The 12,790-nt window shown below is 55.0% G+C and overlaps 3 protein-coding genes across 3 annotated transcripts; 2 read left to right on the top strand and 1 right to left on the bottom strand.

Annotated features, from left to right (window-relative positions):
* Nucleotides 1-26: 26 nt before the first annotated feature.
* PFLUO_LOCUS4926 (uncharacterized protein) lies at nucleotides 27-1,529 on the bottom strand (the record flags this gene model as incomplete). The annotated part of the gene is made up of 1 exon (XM_073782324.1): nucleotides 27-1,529. The coding sequence occupies one exon, from the start codon at nucleotides 1,527-1,529 to the stop codon at nucleotides 27-29; it is 1,503 nt and encodes a 500-aa protein (XP_073638991.1).
* Nucleotides 1,530-2,845: 1,316 nt separating this feature from the next.
* Nucleotides 2,846-7,120, top strand: PFLUO_LOCUS4925 (SPT3 Dosage dependent suppressor of Ty-induced promoter mutations-like protein; the record flags this gene model as incomplete). The annotated part of the gene is made up of 3 exons (XM_073782323.1): nucleotides 2,846-3,520; nucleotides 3,578-6,928; nucleotides 6,989-7,120. The coding sequence occupies 3 exons, from the start codon at nucleotides 2,846-2,848 to the stop codon at nucleotides 7,118-7,120; spliced, it is 4,158 nt and encodes a 1,385-aa protein (XP_073638990.1).
* Nucleotides 7,121-7,378: 258 nt separating this feature from the next.
* PFLUO_LOCUS4924 (uncharacterized protein) lies at nucleotides 7,379-12,030 on the top strand (the record flags this gene model as incomplete). The annotated part of the gene is made up of 5 exons (XM_073782322.1): nucleotides 7,379-7,383; nucleotides 7,435-7,574; nucleotides 7,660-10,229; nucleotides 10,279-11,358; nucleotides 11,413-12,030. 5 exons carry the CDS (start codon nucleotides 7,379-7,381, stop codon nucleotides 12,028-12,030), a joined length of 4,413 nt encoding a protein of 1,470 aa, XP_073638989.1.
* Between the last annotated feature and the right edge of the window lie 760 nt (nucleotides 12,031-12,790).

The following is a 12,790-nucleotide window of genomic DNA, read 5'->3' as shown; positions in this document are numbered from 1 at the left end:
TTGCTTCCAAGGCTTTAGTTCCGCGCTCAAAATTTCCCCAGATTATAAGCAGACAGATCGCGTGAGTGCTTCTTATCAGTGATGAGCCATTTCGCTGTCTCGCGCATCATAGTTAAGAACTGTTCGGCGCTCAGCGAGTTGAGGAACGACATCCATTCGTGGTCGATTTTGGCGTTGTCAGTTCCATTGCCACTGCCAGCGCTGGACTCAGAGCTGGACCCAGAGTCCGAGCTTGAGTCCGAGCCGGAGCCATTGGATTCAGAGTCGGAACTCGAGTCGGAACTCGAACTCGAGCTCGAGTCAGAGGAGCTTGAGCTCGAGCTGGAACTGGAACTGGAGCTAGAGCTCGAACCTGAACTAGAGCCAGTTCCTGATTCAGAGCCGGCGCTGGATTCGGACCCAGAGCCAGACTCAGATCCAGATCCTCCAGAAGTAGGGCCAGCACCTGTGGGACCATCGCCACCAGCAGGAGGAGTGGGCTGGTGAGTGGGAGCTCCGCTCGTGGAGTGCTCAGGACCGCCAGGGTTAGGGCTAGCTAGTGATGTGGATGCAACAGGGGTCCCTGGGGTACGGCTGAAGGAGGGACGTGAAGACGAAATCAGCGGCGTGCTTCGGATAGGAGTAGGACGAATCAAAGGAGTGCTGGTTGACGGTGAAGGAGTGATCGATCCCACGGCCGGGGAGGAAGTTCCTGGTGTCGGGACGGTGCCAGAGGCAGCAGGAGTTGAAGCTGCCGTTGCCGTTGCAGGGACGGAGGCTGCCGTGGTAACAGTCGCACTTCCAGCAGATGTAGTATACAGCGCCGGGCCGGGGATAACGTATGTGCTCAAAGCCTGCCAGATGTCGACTAGGATGCCCGGATCGGTGTCCTTGTAGAGGGCAGTGCCCAATGTACCGCTGGGCGAGTCACTGCCGCCGCCGGTGACCTTGAGGTTGAGACACTGAGGATAGTTCTGGGCGCCGTTCTTGCTCTCTGCCGAGTGCAAAGCAATAATCTCATGGCGCAGAACGTAGTTGCCGGACTTGATACTGCTGGGGATCGTGACGGTGCGGCTGTTGTTATTGGCAATAAGGTTGTCCGTGGCCCATGTTCCCGGCACGGGGTCGTCGGTGATCAATCCGCCCTGGTCGATCTTGAAGAACTCGAGCTTCGTCTTATCCACTGAAGCGCAGTCGCCGTTGCAATTGGCCATGTAGGTAATGACCGGGCCGTGGTGGGAGGATGGCCAGTCGGTCCACTGCAGCTCAACCGTACCTCCGGCGGTAACCGGGGCTTCCAAAGCACCAGGCTTTGCATTCTTGTGGCAGATGATGTTGGGGTTAGAATACTCGGTGCCGTCGATGTAGCCGTCATCCAGCTCATCCTCGGACCACGCAATGACCTTGGGTGGATCGTTCTCGTAAGGGTACAGGTCGATGAGATATCCGCCATAGTACGTGCCGTCTACCACAGCCCCAGTCACGTAGCCATGGCCGGCTACAAGGGCGGCTGAGCCAAGGAGGATCCCAGCAAGTTTGGAAACAGACATTTTCAACGCACAGCGTTATTTCGAAAAAGAATGACAAGAGGGAATCTTCAGTCAATGAAGTTCACCCTAAGAAGAGAAGGGAAGAAGGTACTGGACCTTGAAGAGAAAAGGAATGGAATGCAAGAGACTGCTGATGATGAGATGCTGTGGCCATTCGACTCGACCTTTATATACATCTTCTCATCGGCTATCCTCCCTCGGCGCGTGGGGCGACAATCCATGGGGACTCCGATGTATCACCTCGATGGGTGTTTGATATCTGCCGCGATAGGTGGGGGAAGTATACGGAGGTGTGAGATAGATGAAACCAGCCGTATCCCAAACCGCCCGGTACTTGACTAGAGTTAATTAGGCTCACTCGAATAGAGGGCCTGTCAATCTTGGGCGGTTGGCTGTGACATTCAGGGTTTCAGCTCCTTGGGTGCCTCCATGCCAAGCTGCTGTAGCTCCTGTTCCTCCGGATAAATTCGTCGCCCTGTAATTATTAGTGTAGGAGGGGATCCAAACAGATCATGTTCTGGCAAATAGTCGAGAACATGATGTCGGACTATCAGCAGTCCTCAGTGCCGCCACTAATCATCAATCGGATTCTTTGTCCAACGGTCTTCCCATTCGGACTGCACTGTCCCGAGAAGTACGTCGTACCATCGGACCGCTGCCCATGATCTAGTCCTCCCTAATCGATCCGAAGTAGGCCATGATAGGACCACTGCTGCGCTGTGACCACATCGAAGATAGACCAGACCGTCTTTTCCCGTGTGCTGCCTCAGGTGTCGACTAAGGATTTCTTCACCGGGAATCAACTCACCGTTGATTGGGTTATGAACGACTGGATTGGCTTCGATGATTTGTTTCTCTCACTAACTAACTCACGTAGCGGACGATCTGGCCGGGCCTAACGAACGACCATTCACTACCGGAATCGTCGCCCACACAGCGTTAACGCCCCAGGTCCACTTCTGCCAGGCAGGGCCTTTCCGTTCCGTTTCTGCCGCTCACCTCAACACTTCCTTCCTCTACTGTCAGCATCTCTCTCAATCCCCTTCTGCCTGCCATCACGATCGCATTGCCTTCCCCCAATCACCGGTCATGGTCGCTGGAGGCCGGCTTTACTCCTGACTGCGTGAGACTCGACCATTCTCCTGTGCCCTGCCGACCTCCTGAGCCTGTCCCCCGTCTTCAGCCACACGCGACCGGTCCACTGTCTGTCGTCTTTCGTCCCTCTTCCCTCTCCCCCAAACAACAGAATACTGTGAGGGTGGTGAGTCGCGTCCCACGCCACCTCGTGGTTCTTACAACACAAGGCGACACGAAGAATGGGATTGACGGAGGCTCCCTCTTCGCCCGCTTTCCCCTCCCTCGACCCGATTATCGTCGACGACGAGATGGAGTCCACCTTCCGCGACACCGACATGGACTTCCTCGACCCGGCCACGTTGGAGATGTCCGCTGGGAACGCTGGGGGAGACTTTGACGACCTCTTCGCCGGAACCCCTAATTCTCGCACAAATGGCACCGCGGAGTCATCCAAGGCCTACCAAGATCAAAACCCCCTGAGGAAGCCACCGCTTCTCTCTGCCGATTCACCCGCCGAATCCCCAGAGAATTCCAGCCGGAGCTCGTCGTCAGAATCGCCACGGAACCATCTTCGACATGCCTCGATCGCTTCGACCAACTCCGTCGCTCATAGTGACAACCCGCTCACCTCGAATGGGTTTCCACCGGAGGACTGGATGCACCCGGAACTATCGTCCGTCAAGGAGGAGCCGTTATTCGGCGTGGACTCGTCTTTTCCCGGTGGTTTCTCGTCCGATCTGGAATTCAGCAACAAGGCGATGGACGCGGCCTTTGATTTTGAGAGCGCGGCGAGCAGCCCTAGTCCGTTGAAGACAGAGAATGCGCCACAGCCAAAGGGTCAGAAAAGGCCCAAATCACAGATCTGGAGTCCGAATTCTTCAGCAGCACAGCCATCCGCGGAAGCAGCATCCTCGGTAAGTTACCTCGTTTCTTTGAATTTCAGCTGGGCTAATTACAATCCTTTCCCTCAGATCCCCACGGCGATGTCTCCTTATTACCCCTTTGGATACAAGGAACTGTCTCCCTTTTCAAACGGAATCCCCAACGATGCCCCACAATGGGATGGGCAGTCCCCTTCTTCGCTTCTGGAGGAAAGTTTTGGGGGGATCACCATGAACGGCCAAACCTCTCTCAATCCCTCCGTATCTCCCAACATGAATTTTGGGTCGCCCCCGTCCTTTTCGTTGCCGGCTACCTTCGCCCCCTCGCCGGCCCAGGTCCCGATGAACGCCTCCAACTCGGTGCAACCCGTCCTCACAGTGCATCCGACATCCCTCAAGTCGCGTGTCGAGACCCAGATTCCGATTCGCCTCACTCTTTCCCCGTTGCCAGCGGGTGTGAAGAAACTACGCCTTCCCTCGCACACCATATCCAAACTCAAATTCCTTGCTCCTCCCACCGAAAGTAGCTCCGACACTCTTCACTTAACTACCAGCCTTGTGTGTACCAGCGCCATGCAAGACCACGACAAGTTGAAACGGGCATTTGCACGGACAAGAGGCGAACACCGGCAACCTTCGGGAGAGGAAGATCGAACGGTGGACGGTGGTGACGTGAAGATCTGTCCCGGATGCATACAGCGGGAGCGGAAACGCGCCTCTCGGAAGAAGCAACGGAAACCCGAGGAAGACGAGCTGTTCCAAAAAGACGAAGATAAGAGAGTCATTGTGTTCAACACCAACGAGATCAAGGAGTGGATTGAGCCTTCCAAGAATGCGACTGCTGGGTATGGAGAGATGGCGCCGCCAGGCTCGATGCAGGTGGAGCTACCAATGCGAATTGCGTGCTATTGCCGGCATCAAAATGAGAAGCTTGGATTCCAAGTTATTTTCACCCTGGCAGATCACATGGGAAACGTGGTCGCTCAGGCAATTACCAACTCCATCATGATCACGGACGACCACAAGACACAGGCTCCCGCTGCTCCCCAACCAACGGGCCCTTCACCTTCTTTGCCGGATGGAACACAGTTACCCGGTGTCGGGGTCTTCCCATCGGGGCCTCAGTCACCGACTGATCTGCAGGGGCTTCAGCAACGATTCAATTCGCAGTACCAGCTCACGCCCAGCTCGTTTTCTCCAGGCCCGATCTCAGCAAATGGCGGATCCTCGAACTCACAGACTCCACGAAACCTTTCTCGACAGGCATCCCCAATCGAATCCACCGGTCCCCAAAGCAAACGACGCAAGCATAGTAGCTCTGGGAGACTACCATCGGAATTGACTATGACACGGCTTGAGACAACTCAGTCGTCGTCATCGGCGATAAACAACGCTGCACAGCTTGCTGCTAGTCGTGGATATGCTTCGCCTACCGAGCGACCCTTCGTGACACCTTCCTCCATGTCCGGTCAATACGGGAACGGCCCCCCGACTCCGAACCAAAGTAATGACAACAACCCATTTTTTAACCCCACGCCTGCCCAGCGACAGAGCCTGGATAGCCTGGCTCAGCAACCAATGGTGTCAGCGCCAAGCTCGGCTCACCCCAGCCGTCCTGGAACGCCTGGCGGTTCAGCTCGGAACAGTTTCCAAGAACAGAATCTTGCTCTTGCGCTTGGTGCCAATTCCTCGAACCAGGCCTGGCCGCCTCTCAACAATGCTGCCAATCGGTTGCCTTCGGTGATCCACAAACTGGTGCCTGCCGAAGGCTCAATTACCGGTGGCACGGAGGTCACGTTGCTGGGGAGTGGGTTCTATCCGGGCATGGAGGTTGTCTTCGGTGACACTCTCGCCACAACCACAACGTTCTGGGGTGACAAGTGCCTGAACTGCTTGACCCCTCCCGCGCTTCAGCCAGGGTGTGTGTCTGTTGTTTTCAAGCACGAGCATCCGACTTTTGGACAGGTCCAGCAATCTCAACCTCTCATGCCAAAGCAGCAGTTATTCTTCCGATATGTGGACGATCGTGAGCTTCAAATGTATCGTCTCGCACTCAATATCCTCGGTCAGAAGTTGGGCAGCCAAGCAGATGCGTTCCAAACGGCTCAACAGATCATGGGAAGCGATCCCAACGCCTTCTTCAATATGCAGAAAGATATGCAAAACGGCGGCTCTGGTGGAAGCAACCAGCGGCAGGTCCCGGGATTGGAGTCTCAGGGCAAGCTGAGCGACCTGGACTCCAAGATGCTCACCTATCTCGAGTTTATCGATCTGGATGACAGCCCACGTCCGCCGCGGTACAATTCTCGCAGCGCAACTGGTCAGGGTCTCCTTCACTTCGCAGCTTCGCTAGGACTCACCCGGTTCGTTGCCGGGCTCTTGGCCCGAGGTGCCAACCCCGATGTGCAAGACAATACGGGCAACTCGCCAATGCACCTGGCAGCTCTTAACGGCCATGCCCACATTGTTCACCGCTTGCGTCTCGCGGGTGCCAATGCCAATTCCCGCAGTATTCGGGGCTTCACCCCTGCGGACCTGGCGACTTCTCTGCCAACTCACCAGGCGGCCTTGCTTCCATCTCGCCACTACCGATCCCGCAGTGTTGGATCTCTCACCTCGCGCCGACGACACAGCAGCTCGGCATCCCTGAACTCTCTCTGGGAATCCACCTCGGCGTCCGGCTCTCTTGGCCATGCCGCGGATGATTCGGAGGAGCTGGATGACGATACCGACGAGGTCAGCGACGACTCCGAGCCCAACGGTCTTTATTTCAGCGCATCACGGCGCTCGAGCATGCATCCTCAGGAGGCTAGGCCACCTATTGTGGGTGCCAATGAACAGCCTGCAGTTCCGGGAGACGCTCGTGGTTTCTCTCCACCAGCAGCTCTTATCGCGTGGCGTAACCAGCTAGCTGCGCAGATCAATCACTTCCAGCAAAGCGTGTCCAACGCTTTCCCTAACCTGCCTGCACTGCCACCCATGCCAGCCATGCCGGCCATACCCGCCATACCGGATTATCAGGCAAACCAGATGATGCGCCGTATCACCAATCTTGTTCCTCACCGGCCTGCCGCCCGGGATGGCTGGTGGGATTATCTGAAGGGCAACACCTCGGCGAGCGGTACCCTGCCGCCATCTTACGATGAGCTGTATCCTCACCAGGAGGACAAGGAGGATGAGGGAGTCGAGATGAAGAAGTCTGCTCTTCTACGCGCAGCCACTGAGGCAGCATATGATCAGCACTTTGAAGCTGAAAGCAGTGCCGCGGGAGCTTCTGCATCGGCATCCATCGCCACACAGGTCCGAGCTGAGATGGATGATCTCAAGGACATCACCATCGGACGGAAGGTCATCTCTCGCGAGCAGCAGAAGCATCTCCGCGCACAACAGGCTCGCCGAATGAAGGGCCTGGCCAGCGACCGGAATCTGTACTTCATTTGGGTATGTGACCATTCTCTTTAACCAGAATGTCTTCTCCATTAACTGACCAATTCACATTAGATTCCACTACTGCTTCTGGTTGTTTGTGCTTGGGGTCGGAACTATCTACCTGGGATCTGGCAAGGCGTCTCGGACGGTTTCGAGTTCGTGATGACTCGATACACACAGCGGGCTGTGGGCGTCGGCATTTAGGTTATCTTTCTATTGTTTCCTTGTTTCGCTTCTTCCTGGTCATCTGGCCACGGCGTTCTGGCTGAGCGACTTGCGTTCCACTGACCAAACTTGATTGTTTGTTGTTTCTTTTCCTGTTATGTGGCACGACTGTACATGGAGGACTATTTTATTGCGATTATCTTGTACGGATTTAGGACGAATGAAGACATCCCAGTAGTAATCCTCCTCGTAGGGATTTGACTATAGACGCTGTGTATAGCCCGAGTCTGTGCCAAGATGCGGTCTGTGCGGCCATCAACACTCTCCGACTCCAACACCGCAGCCCCCCACAGACCTGAACACACCAAACACTCTTTTCCCTCCCGCCAGTCCGTGGAGCGGCATGCCCTGAAGACATTTGATTGTCCCTCTCCCGAATTGCTCCCGGGAGAAATCATGGACCCTTCCAAGGCCGCGTCCAGCAATGTAACCGGTACGCCCCCCCATGCCGCAAACCCCAGTCCGTGTAGCACATCGGACTAGAAAAGCTGACTGCTATGACATTCACAATCCTACAGTCGAGTACACGGACCCAAACGGACTATTCCCACTCGTCCAGTCTGTCATCGAAGCAAAGCTCCCCCTGAAGAACCTCCACTGGAAATCACCCACCCGCCCGGTCCGTTCGATCGAGTCCCTACGGATTGGATTCGTGCCCGCGCAGTCCGAAGCCAGCGAGCGCAAATCCTCCAGCGATGCCGCCCACGCGCGTGCCAGTACCAGTGCCCCTCCCCATCGGCGGCATCAAATCCCCGGCCTAAGGCAGACACCCTACCTGAAAGTTTACTTGCTGCGATGCGACGACAACGAATCATACAAGACAACTGCGCGGCGGGTGCTTCGTGAATGGATCAAGACACACGCTTCTTCGTCGAGCAGCTCGCAGTCAACTACGACCAGCCAGGAAAAACATGATGCTTGCGAATGGTTAATCTTGCACGTCGTGCCGGACAGTGAGCCCGTGGACAAGACGCCCGCCCAGACAAGCAAATGGGGACGTGGCACCACCACCGTTCTAGAGAAGATCAAGGCCGACTTCAATGGCTCGTCCAAGTCGGCTGTCGACCGGGTCGCGCAGCTAAAGCTTCCCAAGGAGGGAACCGCCAAGCCGCATGAATTGGCGGACCAGCTGGAGGACTTGATTGACAAGATGAAGAATGGCATTCTTGCTTCCTTTGACCTGCGAGTTGCGCAGTACGAGGAGGATATCAAGGAGAAGGACTCCCAGCGCAGTCTGCCCGGTTGGAATTTCTGTATGTTCTTCATACTCAAGGAAGGCCTTGCCAGGGGGTTTGAGAACGTGGGTCTCTTTGAAGATGCGTTAGTTGGATACGACGAGCTGGCTGTCGGTCTCGATTCGGCCGTCCGAGACCAGCTGCAGGGAAGTGGCGATCAGCATGGAGGTGCACTATTAACGTCGAGCAAGAGCTGGGCTGAGAATGCCAAAAAAGCATTGGATGCAGATGTGCCCCCGGAAAACGGTGACACAGACGAGAAATCTTCGTTCCCTGAGCTCCAGCCTGAAGACTTCCCGCTCGATGCGAGCAAAATGCAATACCGGGAAATGATCCTGGCGAGCGACATCTCCATATTCGACTTCCGCACGTATATTTTTTCTCGGCAGCTCACTCTCCTACTCCGAGCGGCACGAGCTCCTTCTCTGGGAAGTGGTGCTGGAGACAAAAATCTAACCAAACCCGACAAACCCGAAGACCTCAGAGTGCTCGCCGAGATCTGTGGGAGGTCTACAGAGTTTATCAGTCTCGCTGCGCGAACGCTCCGGAGTGACCTCGAGTGCGGGCTTGCAGACATTACGAACGATGCGAAAACGGACATCATCAACAATATGGTGTCTGGCTGGGCGTATTCGGCAGCCTTCCAGATCCTGAACCAAACCTTCTCCTCGACATTGACGCTTCCCGACTCCTCGACTGCTCTTGCACAGACTAGTGATGGGCCAATCTCTCCCGCTGCCATGGCAGATAGCCGTCCTGGTGTCCCGCGTCGAACTAGTTCATTAATCTCTTCGACCGGTTCGCACCCCAGCCGTCCGGTGACCCAGGATATGTCTTCTGAAAGTATTGGCCTGCTGCAACGGCGCCAGACCATGGATCATTTGAAGACAGCGTCTACCCAGAAAACCGGGTCTGAAGATCTAGCCTCTGGAAGAGGAGACTTGCTCTTGCTGGCGCGCCGATCTCTAGAGGAAATGGCTCGACGAAGAGGCTGGGGTGAGAAATGGGACGATCTCGGCCTTCTCTTCGATGATCGTCATCGTACGGGAGCAGATGACCTCGCTGATGTCTCGCTGGATGACAATAACGCCCCACAGCAGCAAGAAAAGCCCGAGGTAAGGCAGGCCTCGCTCATTGGGGTTGAACTACCTGCTCTGCAGCTCGGTCTGAAGTCGAAGACGGCATACCTGGCACTCTACGAAGATTTGACTGATCGCATGATGCGCCATCATCTGGCAGCGAATCGCGCCTATTCTGCTGAGATGACACTTTCCGAAATTGCGCTTCTGCGGTTCCGACAGCAAGACTATGAAACTGCCGCTTCGTATTTCCAGCAGATGGCGCCGTTTTACGGTAGCAAACACTGGGTTGTTATCGAGGGCAGCATGCTGGAGCTGCACACACGCTGTCTCAAGGAGCTCAAGCGGAGTGAGGAGTATGTGCGGACGATGCTGCGGCTGCTAGCCAATTTTGCCGCCTACCTACAGGCACAATTAACAGTGAAGCAAAAGACTTTGGCTGCGTCGACATCGTTTATGGAGCAAGAATTACTGGCTGGGTATGTTTCCGGTCTGTTTGATGCATCGCAATCTCTTCAGAAGGAAGTCTCGGCGTCCTTAACGGACTTCTTTGCCGACCTTCATGTCAACCCAGCGATCCAGCTCTTCGATGATAAGGATGGGTTCCAGCTTCAGCTCTCATTACGGTTTCTGCTGGGCCAACAAGTCGATATCGACTCCATCAAGGTTCGCCTAGTCAGTGCCGGCACCGCCCAACATGCGGAACATTGGATTGAGAGTTCGAGAAAGTCTGTCGTCAAGTCGACGACGACGAAGATTTTGATTGACTCTCTAGTAAGCGGTCCTTTCTCCCTTGCAGATCAGTCTTTTAATGTGTTCCCAGACATCCCTTCATGGAAAATACTTTGTTGATCGAATGGAGATGAGGGCTGGTAACATCGTCTTCACCTTCAACTGCGGACAAAATTCCACACTTCCTATTGGCTTCAGAGAAGTAAGTGAAGTGGAAGAGGAAGACCATCGACCGTACATCTATTGTTACTCGCCCTCGGATGGCCTGCAGGCCAAGGTTGTGTCTCCACACTTGATTAATCTGGAAACGATGCGGACGCTGGAGCTGGAACTCAATAGTGGCCGGAACGATATCAAGGCAGGTACTATCCGTGTACGGCCAGCAACCGCCGGCCTACGACTGCGGATTGCAGAGGCTGAGGTCGTCGATGGCAATCTCGACGTGGTGGCCAACCACGAGTCTGGAGTGATCGAGTTTGCGCGGTTAGCGCAGCGCTCGTTTGTGCGTGTTCGCATCCCCTACACCGTGGAAGAAGCCTTCTCCACCCTATCTGCACGAGCAGAGATCGGGTACGAAACGGATAAGGGCCGCTTTGCATTCTCGTCCTTGCACAGTGTGGTGGCCACCTTGCCCATATCGGTCAACGTGCAGGATATCTTCAAGGATGAACTGCTGTTCTCACGATTCACCGTCAGCCCCGCGATGCTGATCCCGCTTCGCATCACGAACTGCAGTCTACCCGGCTCGCACGCCTATGACGTGCAGTCTGGCGTCGCCGGTCCCGTCGCCCTGGATGTCTTCCCCAAGCAGCCCGCCTCGTTGCTCTACAAGATCCAGCCCAAGCAGTCTTCAAACACGTCGGCTGCTGTCCCGCGCTCGTTGAAACTGAGCGTGGACTTTACCTGCATCGATGACGAATGCCTCGATGCAGTCGAGAAGCAGTTCGCAGCCGCCCTTGGCGATAGCCCCTTCCGCCAATACACGACCCTGTTCACGTCACACATTGTCAGTAGTTTCCGCGCGCAGCTCTCCACCGCAGACATGGAGGCCATTGCCCTTGTGCGGGAGGTAGAGATGATCCCGTATCAGCGCGTACGGTGGGATGAGCTATTGAGTGCGCTCAAGGAGCGTGCCGACGACATTCGACAGTGGCTCCAGGCGTGGCACCAGGTATGTTTTTTTTTTTTGTGACCCTTCGCCTCCAGCAGCTAATCGGTGAGTCAGAATCCGGACAACTCGATCATTCACCTACCCCCCAACCCCAACATCCCCACCCGCCGCATCATTATCCCAGTCGAAGTACCCGAGATCCAGGTCGTGCACACAGCCGAGCTCCGCCTACCTGAAGCCGACGTCTCGGGCCCAGGCGCCCACGCCGCCGTCGGCCAGATGATCTCCGCTGAACTATGTCTACGATACACAAGGCGGTGGTGCTCCCCCGCCACACAAGAACACGCCGGCCAGCCGCTGGAGTGTTCGTACGAGCTACACGCCAACCCAGATCTCTGGCTCCTCGGTGGTCGCCGGCGTGCCAACTTCCTCGCTCGCGACGGCGAGACCACCCGGTTCCCTGTTCTGCTACTGCCCCAGAAGCCGGGCCATTTGCTGCTGCCTGGTCTGGAGATCCGCACTTTTGTCCCGTCATCGACGCAGCCCCCCGCGACCTCCGATCCGGGTGCGCCACAGCAGCGCCATCCGATTCCCAGTGAGGTCGACTACCGCAACCACGGCGAGACCGTGCTCGTGCTCCCTGATCTGCGGAAGACGACTGTCAGTCTGAGTGCGCATGGTGGCGGGGCGTCGTGGTTAGTTGATTCAGAGCGGCGGGCTGAGGTGCATTGATAGCTACAGTGCTGCCACAATAATTTTAATGAAGGATAATATATAGATTATCAACATTCACAGTAGATTCTTCTCCACGGACATATCTCTAAGTATTAACATAGAGCTAGGTATCCTTTCGTGTATTATCGCCGTTTTGTTAGTATCGGAAATAGAAAGAATGATGAAGTATAACTTATATCATTAATATTTTAGCGGCTTTTTACCAGGCTCTTAGTTGTTCACAAATCATGTTATATGATTGAACTATGTGCTTATAAGCCATCCTACTTCAATGATACATTGGTTCCCCTGGTACTGGGTACATCTCGCTTCTCGTCTTTGGGTAAGAGAGCTGCTACTTTGACCCCTAGTTGGTCATAACCCCGCCATTGACTGCTTCTGTTGCTGGAACCTCAATAGCCCTTTCAAATGTCTCATCCAAAACCAGTACAGGCTCATAGCCATCAATAGCCTTAACATGTCTCCCATACACTTCCATCCCCCTTTCTCTCGGTCCGGAATAGGAATACCATTGCTCTGTTTCTCCACTTGACCCTCTCGCTGGATCAATCCCACCCGCATACTCATAATAAGTATTATTCCAAAAATATGTACTGCTCCCGTTCTGTCTAGTGGCCAGAACCTCGGGTACAGAGAAACTAGATGGCAATGTCAAGTAAGGTAGGATTGGAGTGGATGACGAAAGTAGCGATCGATCGAGAAAGGCGATGAGCGTCGAATTTGTAGTTAAGAAATCTGTTGGAATAACATTTGCTTG

This window comes from Penicillium psychrofluorescens (genome assembly GCF_964197705.1).
Source record: "Penicillium psychrofluorescens genome assembly, chromosome: 3".
NCBI classification, from domain to species: domain Eukaryota; kingdom Fungi; phylum Ascomycota; class Eurotiomycetes; order Eurotiales; family Aspergillaceae; genus Penicillium; species Penicillium psychrofluorescens.
The sequence above is the reverse complement of the archived record's forward strand: the minus strand, read 5'-3'. Positions and strand labels throughout refer to the sequence as shown.